General features: G+C 38.9%; 1 protein-coding gene across 4 annotated transcripts in view; it reads left to right on the top strand.

The window, feature by feature from the left end:
* Ecpas (Ecm29 proteasome adaptor and scaffold) overlaps window positions 1-24,793 on the top strand; it is a 117,170-nt gene that overhangs the window by 34,524 nt on the left and 57,853 nt on the right. For all 4 annotated transcript variants that reach the window (XM_055611747.1, XM_055611748.1, XM_055611744.1 and 1 more), the window contains 6 exons: window positions 819-937; window positions 2,205-2,354; window positions 5,856-6,024; window positions 9,260-9,399; window positions 13,040-13,121; window positions 15,651-15,770. In XM_055611747.1, coding sequence (XP_055467722.1) covers window positions 819-937; window positions 2,205-2,354; window positions 5,856-6,024; window positions 9,260-9,399; window positions 13,040-13,121; window positions 15,651-15,770 — 780 coding nt within the window. The remainder of the gene's footprint in view (window positions 1-818; window positions 938-2,204; window positions 2,355-5,855; window positions 6,025-9,259; window positions 9,400-13,039; window positions 13,122-15,650; window positions 15,771-24,793) is intronic.

Raw genomic sequence — 24,793 nt, 5'->3', positions numbered from 1 at the left:
TGAAAACAGAATGAAAAAAATACTGGTATTATGTGAAGACAGTGTTTTTTTCTGGTTCTTGTAATTTTTAATAATGGGTCAAAATTTCCCAAATTGTTTTATCAGGAGTCAGAAACTTTGGGCGGTGCTGTGGCTATTTTTGACATACGTTTTTATTACAGACAGCATCTTTCTTTTAAGCAAATACAAATATTGAGACCCAGTAACCAGGCCTTATGAAGCCTGGTCATTTTTGTAGAGAGTCCTTCAGATAAGCAACTTTCTCATATGTAAATCCGGATTTATATTCATGGGTTTGCTTCAGGTGTAAATTTTCCTTGGCTTATGGAACCACTGATCACATCCGCAGCAGTCATCTTCCCTGGCTCATGTCATCCATAGAGTTGTTCCCTGGAGAGAGGACCACAGAGTGCTGCAGTTTCCAAAGATGGTTTTAGTAACTGACCAGCTGGGAAATGGGAGCCTGGGATTTGTTAACATGTGATCTAGGATTAATATAGCAGACTGGGAGAGCTGGTTATAATGTTCGCGATGTGGATTTAGATAGGCTAAATGATTATTATTTTTTTCTTCCTAGTAATAGTAATTGCACATATGACTGCTTTAGGTTAAGTCACCATCCTTTCATTAAAAATCCTGTGTTAAAAGAAACAGCCTGAAGAAATTGTACTTAGGTTCTTCTCCTGAGATACGGTAATTTGGTTAAGCTGTGATAAACCTGTGGAGAGGATGATTCTTGTGATGTTTTTGTTAGAACTATAACTTACTGTAGGAATATTTTTCCTTTCATACTCACTTGCTTTCTCTTACTGCATTAGAATTTTACTATAATTTATGTTAAGATGGGCTATCCTCGCCTGCCAGTTGAAAAACAGTGTGAACTGGCCCCTACGCTTCTGACTGCCATGGAAGGGAAGCCTCAGCCACAGCAGGATAGGTATGGTTTCCTTATTTACCTGTTGTCCATTTGCGAGAGTCAGTAACTTTTGCCTTTCAAATAAAGGTCACATTTGGTTTTACATGGCAAATGGAAAAGCTTGGAGTCATTTAGCTAAAAGATGTTTGAATTTTCTGTGATATTTTAGCTACTGTTTTATTAATAGCATTATGAAGTTTTTGATAGGAACATTTAAAAATGTGTAAGACTGACATTTTTCTAGATTTAACCACTTCAATTTTTGTCATCTTTTTCTAAGTGCTTAATTTATGTGATGTTAAAGTCTTTATTATTAGTCTGGAAAGATGTATCAATGGTTAAGGGAGCACTAGCTGCTCTTCAGAGTACCCGAGTTCAATTCCTGTCACCCACATAGTGGCTCACAATCATTTGTTAACTCCAGTTCCAGAGGATCCAACATCCTCTTCTGACCTCTGGGCACTAGGCTATCCTTGTGGTATACAGACATACATGTAGGTAGAATACCCATGTATGCATTAAATAACTAAAAGAACATTTTCATCAAAACATTTGTCTTGATGGATAAAACATTTTCCAGCAATTTTTGGAAGCAATAGAGTATTATTAATATAGGCACTGGAAGAATAGAAGGACTTAGATGACAGCATTTGTTTGTGGACTTAGTGAATTAAAAAACAAAACAAAACTGTATTTTAGACCTGTCAATTAGAAAGATGTTTCCAGTTCTGATTTGCTTTCTAATCAACAAATGGTGTTGGGGATCAAACCCAGGGCCTCATAAGCCCTGAACAAAAGAAACTATAGGTGTTTACAATTAAAATTAGCAATTGAAGTAAATTTTTATTGAAAGAACATGTTGAACTTTACTTTTATCGAAAATTGAATATGAAGTACCTTTTGGTAACATTAAGTCTCGCTTATATATTCTTTTTCTAGATTTTTAAAGTGATGAACTATGTTGGCTATATACCAATTACCATTTAATACTTGGAGTTTTTTGTTTGTTTTTGAGAAAGGGCTTCTCTGTGTAGCCCTGGCTGGCCTCGAAATAGATTAGGCTGGCCTTGAACTCGCAGAGATCTACCTACCTCTGCTTCCTGAGTGGTGGGGTTGGGAAGTCAAGGCTACTCACTAAAATAGGACTTTGTACATCATTAAATATTAAAAATGAATAGCTCCTGATAAAATTGCTTACTTTTAGTAAGTAGTCTTTTTTCTATTACTTGCATGTATAAACATTGATTTATAAAGTATCTACAATAAATATGATTTATTTTTCTTTCAGCTTAATGCATCTTTTAATACCAACCCTTTTTCACATGAAATACCCTGCTGAATCATCAAAATCAGCTTCTCCTTTTAATCTTGCTGAGAAACCAAAGACTGTGCAGCTGCTTTTGGACTTTATGCTAGATGTTCTTCTGATGCCTTATGGGTGAGTTAAAATGACAAATGAAGAAAAACGTGTGGTTTTAAATGATTTATCTTACTTGAGAATGGATGCATCTCTGAGGATCCTAAAAAGTAAAGACCATTTCTGCTACATATTGGCTGTATGTATTTTAGACTTCACCTGTCCCAAGCTGAAATAAATGTCCAGTCTCCTAGCACCTTGTACCCTTAGGAAATTATATCCAACTTTTATTTTTTCCATAGTTTCCATTTTCCTTGATGTCCTGAAATCTCTTTGCACTACTACCATTTTAGTTTTAGATCTATTTAGTTTTAGCTCTTACTACAGTTTTGTTCTCATATCTTTGAAGTCCCATTATTCAGGCTAGCCCCTGAATAATGACACGGATACTCTTTTTTTAATTTTTTTATTTATTTTTTAAGTTTATTTACTTTACATTTCAAGGACTGCCCCCTCCCTCTTCTCCTCCCAGGTTCCCCCACTCTCTACTCCCTCTTTCCCTCTAGAAAAGAGGAGCCCCTCCCTTTGTAACAACCCTCCCCAGCACATGAAGTCACATCTGGACTGAGCATATTCTCATCCACTGAGGCCAGGCAAGGCGGCCCTGCCAGGGGAGAAGTGATCCAAAAGCAGGCACTAGAGTGCATGTTAGAAACAGCCTTCTCCTCCACTCTCCAGGCGACTCACATGAAGACCAAGCTACATATGTGCGGGGGTCCAGCCCATCCATGCTCCTCAGCTGCTGTATCAGAATCTTAAGCCCTTATGGACCTGGGTTAGTCGTCTCTGTTGATCTTCCTGTGGGGTTTCTGTCCCCTCGACACAGAGACTTTTTATTGGATTCTATAAGCTTGGTTGTAGCTTCAGCTTATTCCCAATTAGTTCTTAACTTAAATGGTCCTATCTGCATTCTGCCACGGGGCTTGTCACCTCATCTCAGTCCTGACACCCTGTTCTTTTTGGATCTTTTGTGCCTGATTCTTGCCCAGAGTTCCTAGCTCTGTCAGAAGTCCTGCCTCCCTTTCCTGCCTTTGCTGTTGGCTATTCAGCTCTTTATGAAACCAATCAGAAGGTGTTGGAGGGAGTGTTTGCAAAATATGATTCAGTAAAAGAATAGCAGTAGCAAAGTCTGGCCTGTCCTCAGCTGTCTGCTGGTACAGAAATCACCATTTGAATGTCCAATCTTTGCACAGTACACACAAAGATCACCCCAACTTATCTTTGTTTTCTGTTTTTTTACTAAATGTACAAAATAATGGATTTCACTATGATATATATTTTATATACATATTGCATTTTGCTTATCTCTCTCATGTCTTCAAATAATGCTATAGAGCTGCCTGATTTTTAGCACAGATTTTAATAACACCTCAGAACCGTGGGTTCTCAACAGCCAGTCATTCTATACATTCAGTGGCTCATACTCCTCCACATGCACTTGGCGTCTCATTCTTGAAGACATTGCAGTTAGTTCTCACTAGGCTGTTTCTCTGCAGGGGAAATAACAGAAAGTCACTTTGAAAATAATCTCACTGGCTCTGTTTCTGACAGACATTTCTAATCCTCTGTAGACATATTTGCTCTATTTTCTGTGCCTCAGAACTACCTTTGTAGTACTTTGTGTTTTTATCACACCATTGACATCTTCAACCTTTTTTTTTTTTTTTTTTTCTAGACAGGGTTTCTCTGTTGTAGCCTTGGCTGTCCTGGAGCTTACTCTGTAGACCAAGCTGGCCTCGAACTCAAGGATCTGTCTGCCTCTGCCTCCCAAGCGCTGGGATTAAGAGAATGCACTGTCACCACCTGGCCATCTTCATCTTCTTAATATCAGCCCCTTGTAGTCAAGATATGTTTTATCAGACTTTGGAATCTGGTGTAGTTTCCAGATTATGGTCTGCTACTAGCCTACTGATTTGGCGCTGTTGCCAGAGGTAGTTGCCTAAAGTGCTACTTTCTTCCTGTTTTCCCTCATCTCGAGTATACATGTCTATAGAGGACCAGGCATGTGGAGCTGCATATCATCTGTCCTTAGTACAGACAAGAAGGCTCAGGCTGTATGAGTCTTTCTCTTCAGTTTGCTCTCCTTCTCTAAGTTAGTAGCTTGATTTTCTAGGGCCTTTACTGCAGGCATGAAGCTGAGAGAGAGAGAGAAAACTGGATGTAGGATGAGGCTATAAATTCTCAAATCTCATCCTCAGTGACTCCCCCAGCAGAATTGTACCTTATGGTTATGGGGATATAATCTTCCCCCAAAATGCCAACAACTGCAAACCAAGTATTGAGCCTAAGGGAGACATTCTCATTCAAACCACCACAGCTTCCAAGTGGTTCTTTAATTATAATGAGAATTTTAGTATCTATTATGATCAGATTTATCATATAGAATTAAAGAGTTAAACGGATTTTTAATTAATATTTATATAAAATTTATTTTGATTATGAGGAATACTAGTTTTAATTGGATCAAGTTAATTCATTAGAGGTCTTATTTCTACTGTGTACAAGCTAAAAAGTGAATAAGATAACAATGACAAGGAGATTCAAAGGACAAGCTTTGAATATACAATGGGAAAATTCTTATTTTTTCTGACTTTCTATTTTTAACTCTTTACTGTTTGTATGTGCATGGAGTATGAGTGGATGTCAGAGAGCAGTTCTGTGGAATTGGTTCTCCTCCTCAACCTTTAATGGGCTTCAGGACTCACACTTCAGGTTGTCAGGCTTTTATGACAAATGCCTTTAACGATTGAGCCATCTTGCTAGGCCCTAACCTTTTCTCTTTGACCCCTTTTACTTTGTTTTTAACTTTTAGAATGTTATGTGCTAGTATGGGTGGCAGTTTGGCAGAGGCTTCAGTGAGTTATTTAATGTGAATGACAAAGAAGAATAACTGTAGAAGCTCTCTTAGGCGCATAGAACACAGTGTGTGGTTTCAGCAGGCACAGGTCTGTATTTGTCAGCTAAAAATCAAAAAGCAGTGAGTAGATACTAACTTAACAGACGATACTGTGTACTTGGAATTGATACAAATGTTTTGTACTCACTGTTGTTAAGTGTTGTAGTTCATTTACAGAGAGTTACAGGACAGCCAAGGCTACACAGAGAAACTGTCTCGGGAAGAACAACAACACAAAAACAAAAAACAAAACAACAATAACAAAAAAAAACAAAACAAGAAATGATTCTTTATGTGGAAATGTTTATTTTAGTTGTTGTTAGAGCTCAGTGGTTCTCAACCGTCCTAATGCTGCGACCCTTTAAAGTAGTTCCTCATGTTGTGGTGACCCTAAAAATAATACTACTTTTGCTGTTTGTTACTTTAGAATTGTAGTTTTGCTACTGTTAATACATTGTAATGTGAATACTGTGTTTTCTGATGGACTTAAGCAACCCATGTGACAGGGTCATTTGACCCACAGGTTGGGAAACCAGTGTTCTAGTGAAATACAAGGACTGATGTTTTTTTTTTTTTCACAAATTCACATGTTTTTATAGAGAGTTAAGGTTTTATTTCCTTTTCAGATATGTGTTAAATGAATCCCAGAGTCGCCAAAATTCATCTTCATCACAGGGTTCTTCTTCAAACAGTGTGGGAGGTTCCGGAATCCCACAGCCTCCCCCAGGAATGAGCTTTTATGCAGCAAAACGAGTTATTGGTGATAACCCATGGACACCTGAACAGTTGGAACAGGTATTATAGTTTGCTCATCATGTCAGTTGGCCTTGAACACTTACCCTGTGAAGTTCATGGAAGCATGTGCAGTATTATTCCTGTATATTCAAGTTCTCTAAGGAATATGTTTGAAAGGAGCAAGCTATGTAGTGTTCTTTTTTCCTGGCATTTATTTGTTAAAGCCCTAGGGAAAGGGAGGAGTGGGAAATGATCTTATGTTTTTCTAACATTGTTCACATTTGTCAAGTATTATGCGTAACCCCCTTTCATATTGAGCATATTTAGTTTTTATCATTTTAATGTATAATTATAGGTCTTAATTATTTGGCTCCTTTGGTGCACTTAAAATACAGTTTATCTCATTATTCAGTTTTTTAGGGCTGTACATTTTGTGTAAAGTGAGGAACCTCTATACTTCACAAGTGACAATGTGGGGAAAAGCATGACTCCCTTTTATATTTCTTCTTGGGGTTTTAAAAATTGGCATTAAGAATTTTATTCTGGATTTAAACAGGACACAGATGTTCTCTGAGCAGCTTTTAAAAATGACTGGTGCTCTACAGAGAAGGTGCCTCCCTGTGTCTGTCATCAGGCACCTCAGGGAAGAACAGAAATCAGTATGTAATTATTTTGGAATTCAAGCAACATGGGTTAGTCTTCCAATCCTTCCTTTATTTCTCCATAGCAGTCTCAATGATTTGATCCTTTTCTTTTTGGGAATGTAAGTGACCATTGATCAAAAGTGTTCTCAGGAGAGGGCAAAATAAGCAAGTATGAGGGTTACAATTGATTCGATTTGCTTCCTGGTTTTACTCTTCATTCTCCCTCTTTAAGCCATAGTGTGAGCACAGAAACCACTCTATTGAGTATGACCTGTGGCAGACACTGTTCTGGGGGCTTTGAGTACATTATCTCATTTAATCCTCACAGCAACTGATGAGGTAGCAAAATTAAGAGCTTTTTCTGAAAGGTGCTGAGGTTTTGAGATTCACCGAGGTCTTCCTTCTGTTAGTAGACTCTGAGTTCAGTCTTCTCTGAGGCTTAAAGCTGAATATACTGGAGACTAGTTACTGCTGTTGTTCACTTATAGTCTTAAGTTGGTCGTTGTTTGTTGAATTTAAAGGTCTCTGTACGTGTTTTGTTTGTTTTATAATCTGGTGCTGAAATGAATAATTTAAAATGAAAAGTTTAAAAAATGAAAACTTCTCACTTTTGAATACTTTTTCTTCCAAATAAACCAATTTCTGTTTCTTCTCTTCCTCCTCCTCCTTCTTCCTTCTTTATTCTTCCTTCTTCTTTCTTCTTCATTTTTCGAGACAAGGTTTCCCTGTGTAGCCCTGGCTGTCTTAGAACTTGCTCTGTAGACCAGGCTGGCCTAGAACTCACAGAGATACTCCTACCTCTGCCTCCTTTGAGTGCTGGCACAAAAAGTGTGCACCACTACTGCCTGGCTAAGTATTAATCTTTCTTTTTAGTTTAAAAACATTCCTTTTATTTTTATCCTGATTATAAAGGTAAAGGTTTAAGTAGTCAGGAACAGACTTGAGGGGTGCTGGGTAGGTAGCTTTGGTAAGAGTGTTTACCTAACATGCATGAAGCCATGGTTGAGTCTCTGCACTCCATGACCAAGACCTGCTGGTGCATGCCTGGAATCCAGCACTCAGGAGGTGAAGGCAAGGGGGATCAAGGTGTTCAAAGTCATCCTTGGCTATATACTTTTTTTGAGACTCTGTCCGCCCCCCCCCCAAAATAATCCCCAATATAAAAACAATAAACAAACAAAACCTCCCAAAAGAATGCTCAGTGATAGAGTGCCTAGTAGTAGGTGGGCTTGGGGCCCTGAGGTCAATCCATAGCACCTCACGGAAACAATGTAACAAACTGTCTGCAGTTCTGCCTCCTGTCTTGCTCATGCTCGCTCGCTCTCTGTCTTTCTGTCTCTCAATCTGTGTGTGTGTGTGAGAACAGTTTTAGATAATACATTTTACTTGTCACATTATAGTCTTTGAGGATTAAAAAAAAAATGTTTGTATAAAATTTAATTATATGAAAGCCTGGCGTGGTGGCACATGGCTTTAATCCCAGCACTCAGGAGGCAGAAGTAGGCGGATTGCTGTGAGTTCCAGGCCAGCCTGGTCTACAGAGTGAGTCTAGAACAGCCAAGGCTACACAGAGAAACCCTGTCTCGAAAGACAAAACAAAACAGATTATATGTAATGTTTTAATTGTCATATCGATGAGACTTTATCATTTTCAGTTTTTATACATTTTTCATTATGTGTTGTATATTTGACTTCCATAACCATCCCACATCCCATTGCAGTTTATGTTAATAATGCATTTTCAGATTGTATCTCTTTTTATAAGTTGGGTAGGGAGTAAGTTATGTTGAGCAGGAAGGAGAGATAGGCTTTTTTTGTGATCAGTTACACTTTTTATTGGCATTCTTATTTAATTTTCAAAAATTTTTATTTAATAATTATATATTTTATCACTCCTTATTCATATCTTATATAACTGGTGTTTAAAGTGAAGATAAAGTTTTGCTTTTCAGATGTATTTGTCCCAGAATGATTTGTAGTGAAATTCATAGCTTTTTCACATTTCAGGAAGCTCTTAAACTCTTTATTGTGCTTCATTGAGCTTGATTAGTTTAAACACTAACTGTTGGATTGAGTTTCGCTTGGATTGACTAGAATGGGTTTGAAATCATGTTCTCTGTTTTTAGTATTTTAAAATAGAGGACAAGAATGTACATGTTAACAATAGAATAAGGCTCTGGAATGTGCGTTGTTCAGATGCTTTTTTTCTCACAAACATCCACCAAGCACTTTGTCCTGAATGTATCACCTTTTATCTGGAGGACACAGATGGAGACGTTAAGTCCTTATTAGTCTAGGAAGGCTGTGTGACCTCAGCAGGGAGACTCTTAATCATCGTTTTGTTGGCAGAGACTTATCTTTGAAGACTGCCTTCATCATGTGTTATGTATTTTGATATCTTAAAATATCTTGCCTCAGTTTCTTCATCTAAAAATGTCTATAATGATACCTACCTCATAGATTGTGAGGGTTAAATGAACTCTTGAAAGGTTGTGATTTAGTGTGGTGTCTAGCACAGTATACCCAAGTAGGAGCTTCTGCTGTTACTTTCACCCGTGGCTTATGACCATGTCGATATGTTGAACAGTGACTTTAGTGCATGTTCTTTGTTTCCCTGACCATGCTTTTTCTCTACCTTCACTTATCTACAGTGCAAATTGGGCATAGTGAAATTTATAGAAGCTGAACAGGTGCCTGAACTTGAAGCTGTTCTCCACCTGGTGATTGCTTCTAGTGACACACGCCATAGTGTGGCAACAGCGGCAGACCTGGAATTGAAAAGCAAGCAGAGGTAAGTACTTAAGATTTCAAAACAGAAAGGCCTGCGTTCTTAAAGCTTTGTGGCGTGTTATGGGTGCATACTTAGGTTGTAACTAAATAAAGTTTACCAAAGAGTAAAATTTTGTATCAAAGAAAAAAAATTATTTGAAAATGCATTTCAAAGCTGAGGTAGGTTAGGAATACCATCATAAGAAATGAAACTTTTGGCTAGGCAAATAAACTGAAAGTTAATGTTAAAAGTGTTAGACCTAAGAATTAATTAAGATTTGATTCTTTTTCTGGCTTAAACCAGTTAACATCACTTTTCAAATGAATGTGTATGTATTGTGGATATTATAGTAAAAAACAGGTTTTTGAAAAGAATTGATGAGTAAAATCTAAATTTACATTGAAAAGAGATACAAGTAGTAGATAGATAAATATTCTGTGTGTGAAATAAAAATCAATGGAAAATGAACAGTGAGCTACCAGTTTGTACCTATGGTTAAATATAGATATAACTGTTGTTAAATTCATAAGTTTCTCTAGAAGTGCTGTATCTTAAGCCCTCTTTGAGCAGTGAATCATAAAAAAAAATTTATATAACAAATCTGGGAATTTTACCTCTAACATCATTCAAAAGAAGAAAAATATATTTAGAAATGTTATCAATTTAGTCACATATCGTGTCTCATAGATATTGAAAAACAAAAACGCATTGAATTTCCACAATAGTGATAAATTACTTGATAGACTATTGTGTATCATTTAAAATTATAAAAATTATGTAGCAACATATAAGCTATTCCTCGAGTAATAATAAATAAAGTAGAATAAAATACATTATTCTAATTATAAAATTTGAAATGATATGCACATAGGTTGTAGAGTAACATAAAAATGAATCTACTTGGTTAAAAACTAAAGTCAAGGAAGACAAAAGTGGGTCGTGCTCCTCTTCCTAAGCTGAGTACCTCATGCCATAAGTCAGCACTTGAGCAGGGGCGGGAAGCTCATGCGTTCAAAGTTAACTGTTGCTACATGGTGAGGGCCTGCATATATGTTTATATTGTAATCAGGAGTAATTTCAGCAACTGATTTATTTTGAGATGGTCTTGTTGGCCTGTCTTTAGGCTGCCCACCCTTGTGCCTCTGCCTCCTGAGGCTTCCCGGTGTGTGTTACCATGTCCGGAAGGCTGACTACAAATATTTTGTTAAAGTAATGTTCCAAGGCAGAAGACTATCGAAAATGACATCAAGCTTTGTAAATGTCGCATGTATTTATTTTGCTCTCTCTAAGACCCATGCAAGGAGGCATAATGAGATAAGGGAGTGAGCTTAATGGGACTTAGTTTGTTCTATTGAAACATTTGGGCAACGGTGGTGGCTGGGAGTGGCTTGCCACTCCACAGCATATGAGGTGGCGTATAGCGGGGCTTCTTAAACTTTTTCTTATGATCCTTTTTGTTTGAGAGTCTTTATATGTGACTGTGGGTGGACAGTGTATGAGATAGATTTGTGTTGTGGGGACTGGCACAGTTCAGTGCCAAATCTGCATGTTGAACATTTAGGACCAATTGCTGCAGGGAAGCTGCATGATGCAGCGTAAGTCAGCAATGTGGATTCATTACATTTGATTTTGCATATATTTTTGGTTGTTCCATGTTTAGAAGCTCTACTACTCAAAATTTGTTATCACCCCATATTTAGTGATGTGACCCCATGTGGGAGTCTTGACCCACAGTTGAAGAAAAGGGGCATAGAGGGAGGGTGTTAGCCAGGAGCTTATATTTGCTCATGTCTTTTACTGATTGGATTTGAGAGCCAGGCTTACTCTTGCATGACTAGAGTAAGAAAATTGAGCTACATATTTTTTTCTAACATTCTTTGAAGTCTCAATTTTTTTTCTTATTGCTTATAACGTAGAGTATTTCTAGTATCCATTCAAGAGAATTAGTTTTGGAGTGTTGAAAGAATTCTTCCTTCAAAACTTTTTATTAAGTTTGAACTGGCCTCATTCTTTTCTTCTCTCTCTCTCTCTCTTTTTTTTTTTTTTTTTTTCCTTTAAGGCAGTTTCTCTGTGTACCCTTGGCTGTCCTGAACTCTTTTTGTAGACCAGGCTGGCCTTGAACTCACAGATATCCTCCTGCCTCTGCCTACCCAAGTGTTGGGAGTAAAGGCGTGCACCACCATGCCCGGAATTGGCCTCACTCTTGATACCATATTGTAGATTTGGTTGTTGGAAGCATGAGGATAAAAACGTGCACATACCATGAAATCACATTAAGATCACAGGATTCTGTGGGAGAACACGCAGGTACGCGTTTTGTAGAGGAGAAGCTCACAGCGCTCTGCAGGTATTTACAGTGTTTATCACGCTGAAAAGACACACCTCTAACCCCCGTACTCAGGAGGCAGAGGATCGCCAGCAGTTCAAGGCCAGTCTGGTCTACAGAATGAGTTCCTGGACAGCCAGGGCTACACAGAGTGACCTCTCTCAAAAACACAAAACAAAACAAACAAAAAATGTAGTCAGAAAAGTAAACCTTAAAAAAGGTTGATAAAGCAAAATAAAAGGAGCAGTAAAAAAAAAAAATTTCCTCACTGGTTAAATTTCCTTTCCAGGCATTTATTTGGTTTTCTTAAACTAATTGTTTGGTTGAACTTTTCTAAGCCTGAAGTTTCATAAAAGGGAAATAGTGGTATAACTTTAGGATTAGTTAGCATCAAACAGCTGAGAAAAGATGTAGGTGAATAGTATTTAAAATTGAAATGTAGAATGCCTTTAAAAATGGTGGGATTTTTGGGTAGCCAAAGAAGAGGCAAATTGGTAAGGTATGTTGGAAAAGCAGATGAGCAACATAATAAAGTGTTTTTACACAAATACAGCATAAATTGAAAGCAAAACCAGTGTTCAAAGTCAGAAAGACGATAGCATGAGAGAACTACAGCAGTAAAGTGAAATGGACAATTTTATTATTAGTGGACTTATAAAATGAGTGCGTGAGGCCCACTGTGGTGGTGATGGGTGGTGGGCTATTTATTTTTTTATCCAGTCACTCTATCCCAACTCAGCTTTTTTTTTTCTAGCGTTCAAATAGAGATGCATCTCTGTGACAAGTGGCACTGTGACTTCTCAGATTTAGGTCTTGAAGCCATTTGGCTAGATAAGGAGTTGCATGATGCCAGGAATCAAACAACAATGTTGGAGAAATAGAGTAGGCTCTAAGTTTCCTAGGGAGTATTTGAACCATAAAACTATTTTGTTTATTGCTTTTAAATATTGAATGGTTAAACAGAAGCATCAACCAGTGGCCGAGAGCTTTTGAACCAAGTGCAGCGTGTGTCTGCTGAGCAGCTCCATGCTGCTCTTCTGGCAACTTGTATAGAGGAACTTTGTCCAGTTTTGTTTTCTCCCACATGTGGTGCCAAGTTGGGCCATTGGCTATAGTAATTTTTTGAGTCAAGATGAAGAAATGGAATGAGTAATCTGTAGTTTTTAAAGCTAAGTTTGACGGTAGACCCTTTCATTTCTTCTCTTCCACAGTATCAGTTGTCCATTCTGTTTGTGTGTTTCTGACAGTTTTCCTTGACAAGTATTGGGGTTATTTTTTTTTAACCATTGAAATGGGGACAAAATAATTTTAACCATCTTTATTAACCTTCCATAGCTTAATTGACTGGAATAATTCTGCCATCATTAATAAGATGTACAAGGTATACCTTGGGGATATACCACTGAAGACAAAAGAAGTAAGTTGCTTTGATTTAGTCTCACATCAGGAGAAAAAGCATTGTGTTGACATGAACTGTATTTATTTTCCCCCTACTTGGTTTGCAAGCTGAATCTATGTTTTATGAATGACTAGTTTTAAGCCATATTTGTCTATGTGAATTAAACTCTTAAAAGGTGAGTTTAATAGATTTGGTGTTTTCAATGTAGATGTATAAATAATGATGATACATTATTTAGATGAGGTATTCACAAACTTTTTCTGCTATTATTTTGGGCTCTGCAGACATTATAGCCTCTAAGGCTATAATTACTAAGTTTCTGTAACATGAAAGTAGCAATAGTATAACTGAATGGGAATGGTTATATTTCAGTAAAATTGTGGATGCCGATATTTGAACATCATACAATTTCTATATGATACAAAATATTATTCTTTTGATTTTTTTTCTGTTAAAAAATATAAAAGCAATTTTTTTAAACTAAAAAAATGATGGTCATGTGAGCTTTATGAGCTGTAGTTTACTACTTTCTGGTTTAGAATCTAGAACAAAAAGTGGTTTCTGTTGCCTTAAAGTAAGATCATTGCTTAATAAATTCTCCTCAGATGGCTCAGGGGTTAAGAGCACTGGCTGCTCTTGCAGAGGTCCTGAGTTCAATTCCCAGCAACCATGTGGTGGCTCATAACCATCTTTAATGAGATCTGGTGCCCTCTTCTGGCCTGCAGGTCTATATGCAGACAGAATACTGTATGCATAATGAATGAATGAATGAATGAATGAATGAATGAATGAATGAATGAATAAAACTTAAAAAAAATTCTCCTCACCATGTTTCAAACTATTCCAAATGCCAGTCCAAACACACAGTACGATTTGTGTGTTTGGTTGCTCTCTTTTACAATCATAAGTAGGTTAGATTAAATTGCTGCCTCAGAAAGAACAATGAATTGAGACTCTTGGATTGTGTGAGGAAGAGAAATTTGGCTAATCTACCTCTCTCTACCTCATGTTCTTTGTGTAGAAAATGAAAGGGTTGGATAGTTGAGTGTTTTGTTTTTCAGAGTATAGTCTATTGACCTCTTTGGAGTCACAAAGAACTTTTCAGGGTATCTGTAGAGGCAAGAGATTATTTGCCAGTTTTTTTTTTTTTTAAGTTGATATTTGCGTAAATGTCGTACGATTAATGGCGGGTATATATTGTGCGGGGTCATAATCACAGATCAAAGTAAAGCCATGTCACATACTTACGGAGGAAGAAGGAGAAGGAAAGAGAGGGAAAAGTAGAAGAGGGGAGAGGGAGAGGAAGAGACAAAGAAAGAGAGGAGGAAGAGTCAGAGAGAGAGAGGAGAGTGGAGGTAAGATGATTAAAGACTGTCTTGATGAAGCATTAGAAATTATTTTGCTTGAAAAATAGGTAAGTAAACTATGGTTATTGTGACTGGTATTTTGATAGACCTTTTCTCTAAAAAGAAAATGAGAACACATCCATGAAAACTGAAGTGATTTTTCTTTTTTTCCTTTCGGAATGATGAAAGTTGAACTTTCAAGGAAAAAAATAGAATTGTGGGAAATTTGAACTCATTGACTCAGTAACATAGCAATTTCTGTTAATTTCTGAATATTTCCTGAAGAGATTGCTGTTGGAAGGAAGATTTTAAAAAATGTTTATTGAAGGTATTTTATGTTGAAACATTTGTTTAACTCAGAAAGACAGTAATTTCCAGATGACCGATGGTGTTACAAAAGCATACAATCTAAGAACCCCATCCAAACTGTAAGACAGAGAGTAGAATTTTATTTAGCAGCACCTGTAGGAGCTCACCAAATTGGCCTAAACTCCAAATTACAACTAAACTTTAAGAAACCATTATTTATTAAGTTTTGATGTAGAATTAGAGATCTACAATTTTTAAAAAAGGTAAAAATCATCCCTACTTTCTGACTATGTGTCTGTTTAAACTGGGTTTTTATTCCCTCAAACAAAAGAGCTATCACAGCAATTTGAATGCAGATTATGGAAAAACCCAGCTGTATTCTAGTAAGGTAGATGCTGAAGATACTTCCAAAAAATATAAAATGACTCTTTTCCTCAGTGTAATTTTTAAAAAGTGTCTTTTAAAAGAAAAATTACTATATTTATTGATGTTTCTGATTTCTCAGTTTTATATTTAATGTAACAGTTGGTAGTAGGTGATACTGATAAAAGTAAGGACTTTTGGAATCTTCAGTAATTAAAACAGATTTTTATATTTATTTAGTTTTTTTATATGTGAGTATTTTGCCTGCATGTTTGTGTGCTTATCATGTACATGTATGCTCTTCTCAGAGCCCAGAAGGCAGCCCTGGATCCCCTGACACGGGAGTTATGGATAGTTGTGAGCCACCATTTGGGTTCTGGAAATCAAGCTCAGGTCCTCTGCAAAAGCAACAAATGTTTTTAACTACTAGGTCTTCTCTCCAACACCTAGGAATCTTCAGTAACTTTAAAGAGTTAAAAAGCCACAAATAATTTTAAAGCACTGTTATAATCAAACATATTTTTCCCAGGGAGCAGTTCTAAAGCCAGAGCTGAAAAGAGACCCAGTCAGTACCAGAGTGAAGTTAAAGATTGTTCCTCATCTCCTGCGTTCTAGACAGGCTGCTGAAACGTTCCCAGCTAACATTCAGGTAATTTGCATTGTCCAGAGGGGAAAAATGGTTTGAATAAATGGGTTTACTTACTGAAAAATGGAATTAATCATATTCAGAAAATAGGATGATGTATAGAACAAGACTTAACAATTTTGTTTCTATCTTAAGTGTAATTAGAGAAATTATTTAGTAAAAATGTATTATAAAATATATATTGGTTATGGTTTTCATTTACTTTGAGTATATGGTGGTAACTTCATTCAAAGTAGTATTTGTGATTTGCCCATGGCCATAAGAAACCAAACTACCTAAGGCAGTGGTGCGGTGTACTTTTAATTCCAGCACTTGGGAAGAAGAGGCAGGCAGATCTCTATGAGTTCGAGGCCAGCCACAACTACAGAGCCAATTCTAGGTCAGCCAGGCTACATAGTTAGACCCTGTCCTGAAAAACCAATCTTCCCGAAAACAAACAAAAACAACAACAAACCAAAACAAAACTCCAAACAAACTAGTGTTGTTGTGATTTTTTTTGAGTCTGTGTATATGTTTATCTTTTCTCCAAAAATATTACCATCATAAATAATTACATGAACGAAAACTCAGGCAGTGGGCAGTTCTCACTTTGTCTTCACAATTCTTCACCTTCTGTGCTTAAAGATGATATTAACTCACATTGTTGCTTCTTAATTTAGTGACTGCAGAAGTCTTCCTCCTTGTCTCCTGGCCTGTAGTCTTCTGAGTTGACACCAAACTATCTTTGCACTGGAAAATTATTATCCGTGTTGTTGAAGGGTACTAAATTCTTCACAGCAGATTTTATCTTTAATCAAGTCATGACTATCTTAGCCCTCAAGGAAATACTTTGGTAATCTAATTTATTTACATTATTTCTTTCATGTTTAAAATTGTGGTAAAGTGTTCTTGACATTTAATATACAATCGACTAGCTTATTTCGCTCAGTACAGTGTCATTGAGATCTATCTGCCGTAGCATGCACATGTCAGGATTTCATTCTTTTCTAAGTCTGAATGTCCCATCTATTTGGATCTTTGGCATACTTTACATTTTAGTTTTCAAGAATAATGCCGCCTTGAACATGAATGTTCCAGTATTTCTTTGAAATCTTGTTTTCAGTTTTTTAAAACAATATTTATTTATTTTATTTATATGGGTGCTTTATCTGCATGTACATCTGCATGTCAGAAAAGGGCTCAGATCTCATTATAGATGGTTATGAGCTACCATGCGGTTGCTGGGAATTGAACTCCAGACCATTGGAAGAGCAGACAGTGCTCTTAACCTCTGAGCCATCTCTTCAGCACCCTTGTTTTTAGTTTTTTAATGAATCAATTCTATTTCTAGAATTGTTGGATTACATGGTACTTTTCAGTTTGTGAAGAGCTGCCACACAAATTTTGAAGTTTTTATTGTTTGTCTGTATCCTCAATATTAGTCCCTTAATTAGACTCATGTCTTGTAATTTTTTCTACACTATCAGTTTCCATTATTTACTTTAAAATTATTCATTTTTTAGTATATATATTTTTATTTATTATGTAGTATTTCATACATTGTGTTTTGATCATATTCACTCCTCCAACTCTTCCCAGATTCACAACTTTGCTTCCCTACCCTCTTAACTTTATATTCTTTAAAAAAAAAAAAAATCCTTCAAGACCAGTTTGTGCTGCCCCAGTATTCTTGGAAGTGTAAGTGTGGTCCCCACTAGAGAGTAGGTGACCTTACCAGGAGCTGTGCTCTTAAACTGTCTCCCCTCCCCAGCAGCTGGTAATGCTCAGACCTCCACATCTAGGAGTGGCACCGTGTGCCCAACTCCCTTCTTCCTGCTGGGGTGTGCTCTTGTCTTTTAGGCCAGCACAGGGTTTATGTATGCGGTTACAACAGCGAGTTCATATGTGCAGCTGCCGTGCCATATGAAGAAGTGAGTGTTTTCTTGTAGTCATCTACCACCCACCTCTTACATCCTTTCCACTTCTTCCAAAATGATCCCTGAGCCCAGTGAGGGGGAGTGTGATATAAATGCTGCCTTTATTCTGCAGTCTCTTATCCGTCACACCTTGGCAAGTTGCGTGTCACTGATAACCACTAGCTACTGCGAAGAGCAATTTTTCAAATGAGGATCACGCTAGGCATTGTTCGGTATGTGTGAGGAGAAGTTACGAGGAGTCAGTTTAATGCTATATCCATTGAGCATGTATCTTAGGGTTTTTCTTGCTGATGAACCACCAATTTGCAGAGGAAAGGGTTACATTGGGCTTATATTTCCACATTGTAGTCCCATCCTTGAAGGAAGATAGGACAGGAACTCAAACAGGCAGGAATCTGGAGGCAGGAGCTGATACAGAGACTATAGAGGAATGCTTCTTACTGGCTTGCTGCTTATGGCTTGCTCAGTGTCCTTCCAGAAGCCAGCACCACCAGCCCAAGGGTAGCACCACCCACAGTGGGCTTGGCCTTCCCATATCAATCACTAGTTCAGAAAATCTTCTCTAGGCTGGTCAACAGTCCATAAAGAGATTTCCTCCTCTCAGATGACTGTAGTTTGTGTCAAGTTTATGTAAATATACCCAGCACAGCATAATAATAGTAGTAGTTTCTCCTCTAGAGCCCATTACTTGTCTAGCCCTGAATTTTTAGCTTGGTAATGGTGCAGCAGGGGTTGTCACCTCATGGAGGGGCCTTAAATCTAATCAGACAGCGGTTAGTTACTCCCACGTTTGTGCCGCCATTATAGTAGTGGGCAGGGCTTGCCACAGCAGTCATTGTTGTAGCTTGTAGGAGGCATAGCTAGATACGACTCATGGTTACATTAGTTTTCTAGTGGCTTATGCAGCACCTTTCTACACTATGAAGCTTTCTGGTATGGATGAAGCTTGCAGGTCTGTATAGGCTTGATTTTTGCCCTTATGACTCAGGGTTGTGATGTCTTCAGCAGTAGGGTCTTACTGTCAAGCTCTGGGGGGCTTTGCCAAGAGCAGTTGCTCTCAAGAGCAGTGACAGTAGCCTGCAAATGTTAGGTTGTATGAGGCCTCTTTTGCTAATCTAATGGAAGCAATTTCTCTATTGAGAGCCTTTCTCAGGTACGTCAAGTTTATAGCTAAGATTAGCCATTCTACTATGTGGTGGTTTGAATGAGGATGGCCCCTTTGGCTCATATATATTCAAATGCTTGCTCTATAATTGGTGGAACTGTTCTGGGAAGGATTAAGAAGTACTGTCTTGTTGGAGCAGGTATGTTAATTGAGTGGGCTCTGACATTTCAAAAGGCCATGCTTAGGCCAATCCTCTTTTTCTCTCCGCCTCCAACTTGTAGCTCTCAGCTACTGCTCTAGCACCACGCCTGTCTGTCCGCCTTCATGATCCCTGCACCTCAATGCAGTTCATCTCTAAGCAAGCCCACAATTAAATGCTTTCTCTTATAGTTTTTCCTGTCATGGTGTCTCTTGAGAGCAATAGAAAAGGGATCAAGACAAACTAGAGGCATGCTCCTAGCTTGTTTTCTCAATTCTCAATAGTAGAAGATAACCCAAACCCTGGTTTGTTCCATGTACAGTGTGCTTTGTATTGTTCAGGATGTGTTTAACATAAGGGAGTTCACAGAGCTCCTAGCAGTTTTTGCTGTACTGCAGGAGGGTTTTAAAATTACTTAAGTCAGAAATTCTTTAAAATCATCATCAGGGATTATGAAATCATCAGTTCGTTTAAACAGCACTATGTCATGAAGGTACATCTTTAAAATAAGTTGCAGAAAATCTTCCCAACAGAGTGAAGCAGTGTGGGGGTCTCTGCCATTCCAGATATATGAGGCAAGCATGGAAAGACTGTATAGCAACAATAAGAAATCTTGAGGCAAAATTTTTAGGGCTTTGCCTAAACCAGGGATACAGCCATTCATCAGCTGTACAAAAAAAAAAAAAAAATAGGGAGCTGCCTCCAGGAAGCTCACGTGTTTGCTTCTACCAATCCGGCATGCAGTTACTCCCAGCTCTGGTATTGTACTTAAGTCACACAGCTACAGGGAAGCTGTGATGTATACTTGAGGCCCATTACAGGATGTCAGTGATGTGAGCCAAAATTGGGTCTACCTTTAAACTCAGTCAGGTCTTTGATGCTGGGACGGGTATAATGGCTCCAGAGTTTCATATGTGAGCTTTGGCCTGTGTTCAGGGCTTTTAATTCCTATCATCATGGGCATGGCACTGACCTCCAAGATAGCTTAAGCTAGCTTTGGGGCTCTGGATGGAATCCTGCTTCCTGTTCTGCAGCTAGAGGTAATAGGGGTGATGAAGATAGTTTTCAATTGTAGTTCCAATGGCTCAGTCTGAAGTTACCGATTTAATAGTCCAGAGGTTCTTCCAGTTGTGGGCCTGTTACTGGATTTCAAGATGAAGGCCTAGACTTTGCCTTCTCTGAAGCAAGAAACCTTTCTAAACTCCGTATTTTTGTTTGTAGTTGGAAAAGGAGGCTGACAAGTACTTCTATCCTCCCTTTTTCATTGCTTCTCTTCCTCGGCTTGTTTTCTTCATCTTTATCTTCTTCTTCCTCTTCGCCTTCTTTCTCCTTTTGTCTTCTTCAAGTTATAATCAAATCAAACACCGTGGGCTCTTACTTCGTCACCTTAATTATTCTGAGGGTAGTTTTGTGTGTCTGTAAGGTGATTTCTAGAAGATCTTAACTCAGTGGCCATCTGCTTCCTTCATAGATTCCTTTTAGAATGTTAGTGTTTCCTTTTATTGCTGTTTGAATGTTTTTATCAAGTAAAGATGAGGAATCTTTTACATCTGTACAAATTGAAATAACTTTTTCTTCTCTGTTGACATGGATTATTATAGCAAAGATTTTGTCTGTGAAACTTATCTTCAAAAGCTAAATCTTTACATTAAAAGATATTGTTGTGCTTATATATTATATGTAGGAAGGTGCATGTACCATGTTTAGACATCAGATGGCACCTGATGTAATCTGTTACTTGCATCTTTGGACATCAGAGAGCACCTCACTAAACTGTTCCACCTTTATGTGGGTTCCTGGGATTAAGCTTAGGTTGCTAGGATTGCAAGGCAAGTGCCTTTATGTGCTGAGCCATCAACAATCTTATTTATAATGGCGTGTAATAATTCTGATGTGTTGTGAAGTTAGCTTACTAAATAGTTGAGTATGTAGTGTTTTCTTTCTCTGTAGTGATTTTCATAAAAACATTGTACATGCTTTTCTGGTAATGTCTCTTTGTCTTTTTATTTTCAACATAAAATTTTTCTTGATGATTTGGGAGTTTCATATTTCATATTTCACCCTAATCATATTCACTCCCCCCAGTCTTTCCAGGTTTACCCCCTTTTTTGACAGCACTCTCTTCCCCTCCCCCCCCCCCCCCCCCAAAAAAAAAAAGAAGAAAAGAAAAAAAAAATACCAAGTCTGGATTATGTTGCCCATATATTCACTAGAGCATGGTCATCCTATGCAAGGAAACAGCCCCTTCCCACCCTCACTTTCTCTAGAACATCAGCTGGGAAATGCTCATTCAGGATCCCTATCTCTTTTTAACAGTCCTCTTCAGACTTTCTATCTAGACTCTTTTTGTAGGGGGTAGGTCACAGAAGCCTTCTATGTCTCTCATTCTCAACTGTGGGTCAGAAGTCATCGATACCACTGCAAAAGAAGTTTTCTTGCCCTATACGGTCAGCAGTAACATGTATCATGGACTTCCACATGGTTTCTGGCCATAGCACAGATCACAGGCCACTGTCATGGGCCTCAGCAGTAGCACAGGCCATGGATATGAACATGACCTCTGACTGCATTACCGACCGTGGATCTCAACATGGCCTCATGCAGTCGCATAGGCCATTCACATCGACACGGCTCCAGGCAGCAGCATGGCCCCTGGACATCAACGTGGTTTCAGACTGCATCATAGACCATCGACATCAATATGTCCTTTAGTGGTAACATGGCCCTTAGACACCCCCCAACCTCCGCAGCCTGCCCTCTCAGCACGACCACAGATATCAGCGTGGTCCCAGGTAGCAGCACAGACCACAGGCATCCACATGGACATCAGACATGAACATGTCCTGGGATGGTTCAAGGACCACAGACAACAGCATGTCCCTCAGGTGTAGCATGGACCATAGATACCCATGTGGCCTCCAGGGGCAGCACAGACTCTGGTGTCTTTCAGGGAGTACCAGTCCAGAAAGTGAACTGTTCTCCATCTCGGATACCCTGTGGTTGGGAGCCAGGGTGATCATGCACTGAGCAGCATGTTCCAGGGCAACTACACATCACCCTGCCTGCCTGCCTTCACAATGCCATGTTCCCTGTCCACGGCAGCCTTTTCTTACACCTGTCATGGCTGTTCCATCTCCAATTCTGCCTCTCTCCACCGAAAACACTACATTCCTCTGTATTGTTTGTTGAAGTGCCATTGCAACTGTAGTGTGTTACACAATATATGTATATGTGTGTATGTATGTGTATATTCTCCAAACAGCTTTACATGCAGATATTCATAGCAGCAGTCATTGGTTTGGTTCAAGGTTTCTAGTTGGTGAAACACTGTAAATACTGCACTGTCACAAAGACTTGTCTTGGATATCCGCTGTTGCTCAGAGGCAGGGTGGCTTTACTGCTAGGCAGGGCAGCTGGGGACAGGATCTGAGTAAGCTCCAGGACACTACATACCTCCTTGTGCTCAGTGCCAGCTGTCCTGCAGCGCGCCGGGCATGGCCTCATGCTCTGAGCCTACGGGCAGCACTGAGACTGACATTTTTCTTCTAACAGAGTGAGCAGTGGCTCCATGCTCAAGGCCTGCCTGAGGGCGGGCCATATTTAGCAATACCAGGTCCTTGTCAGATTCTCACCATCTTTCCTTCCATTTGTATGAGACTTCTAATCCAGGAGACCTGCCTTCCAGTTGTTCTGGAGATACTGCAGCTCTGCAGGCGCCTCCTTGTAGCAGGTAGTGGTCTATCTCGGGCTTGGGTTTGGGCTGCTGCGACTCCTCCATGGTAGCTGCAGGGCAGAAGGTGAGGGCTTGAGGATACTTCCCTCCCCCTTCCGGCTGTGGCCACTGTGGATCATTACTGCAGCCTGGTGTGGGATACTGGGAGCCACACCAGGGGTGCAGAAGAGGCAGTTACTCTCCTCTAGCCCACTGTAGGAGCCACACAGCCGTCTTAGCTCTGCTCCTCCATGTGTTTTCCTCTTAAGCCCTAGATGCCGTGGTGTGTGTGTGTGTGTAAATAAGAGGACAACTTGCTAATTAAAATTTCCTCTCAATAGGCTGTGACACAGAAACAAATTGTTGATCTTATAAGTTTGCAAAAACTTGTATATCTTCCACTAGGGAACAAGGAAGAAATCACAGTTAGCCACAACTCTGCTACCAAATAGAGCTTACTAGCAGGCAAGGCCATTTGGGAGAACCAAGCTTCTTAATTACATGTAGTCATTCAGAACAATTGTAATAAACCTTCACAGCAAGCGTCAAGACTAAAGCATTCTACACAAGTGTAGTTGTGCTTCCCTCATTATGTAAATCATGTTGGAAATACAAAGATCTCTGAGCTTTGTGAAACAGTCATCAAATACCAATATTAAACATTAGTATCAACGATATCTCTCCATGTTAAGGTGCCATGGGTAAGGTACCTTACCCATCAGGGTACATGGGGCCCTTCCCCAGCATGGAGGGTCTTTGCTGATAGGGCAGAGGAGATAAGTTGGTGAGGGGGGGAGGGAGGGAGTCAGGTGATGGTCAGGCAATCAGGCCGCTAACATGGCTCTGACTTCTAGCAATCAGGCTGCTTCTGTGGCTCTGACTTAATAGCAACCAGGTGCTTCTTTATTTATACAAGTTTACCATAACAAAGACAGATTAATGATTATCCAAGTGGTACAGAGTATGTGTTTGAATTTTCATTACATTTCCAGGGTTACAGGTTCAGTTACAATTAAAAAAAAATACAAACAGAACAGATTTTATTATCATTAACCCTAGAATTCCAAGTTAAAGAATCTAAAGGGTGTCTTCTCCAAAGCAAACACATTTAATATGTTTGCTGTTTGAAAGCATTCCAGACAAACAGAAAATACCTCAACTGGTCTTTTCGTGAGTAGCAAGTACTAATACCTAACTTCGTTTTACTGTGTTTCATCATTTACGCTATCAAGTAGGAATAGTTTATTCTAGTCAATCTTAGTACTGAGTTTTATTCTTTCAAGAGTGGACCATGTATGACCCCCCCCCCCCCATCTTTAAACTATCTTTTTAGGGCTCTCCACACCTATAATAAACAGAAGCCCTGAATCTATAACCTGTACCGGCCAGTCAGGGTTTGTCAATTGTCTCTGTTTGCCCTACACCAATGTACTGTTTGAGTTAGCCCCTCCCCCCAATCACTAGAAAAACTTTATTAAACACTTGGATTTACAACCTTTTCTATGGAATTTTTTAATTTATTTGTTTGTTACAATTTATTTACTTTGTATCCCAGCTGTAGCACACGTCCTCATTCCCTCCCAACCCTGCCTTGCCTCCCTCTCCTTCCATGCCCCTCCCCAAATCCACTGATAGGGGAGGTCCTACTCCCATTTCCTCTGACCCTAGCCTATCAGGTCTTATCAGGACTGGCTGCATTGTCTTCCTCTGTGGCCAGGTAAGGCTGCTCCCCACTCAGGGGGAGGTGATCCAAGAGCCAGCCACTGAGTTCATGTCAGAGACAGCTGAAATGAAGATACCCCAAGAAGATTCCTGAAGTAATGGCCTCCTCTACGTATGTGCGTATCTGTCCTTCATGGTCTCCAGGGCATAAGGAAGACTTCTAAATAGTGTCCAGATAAAGTTAATTTTAGGATTTTCCTTAACAAACTCAGACAAATTTTTCTCAGGAAAAGACATAAATTGAATCCTAATGGGAAAAGTCCCCAATAATGCAACACACAGATAGAAGGACAGTGATTGTAGCAATCTGCTCAGCTTTGCTGGTACTGAGTCAAGCAACTGTGCTGGCTTCATGATTCTCGACATTTCTAG

This window comes from Psammomys obesus, unplaced genomic scaffold, assembly GCF_907164565.1.
Source record: "Psammomys obesus unplaced genomic scaffold, mPsaObe1.curated_primary_1811, whole genome shotgun sequence".
NCBI classification, from domain to species: Eukaryota; Metazoa; Chordata; class Mammalia; order Rodentia; family Muridae; genus Psammomys; species Psammomys obesus.
This window is presented reverse-complemented; position numbering and strand designations above follow the sequence as displayed.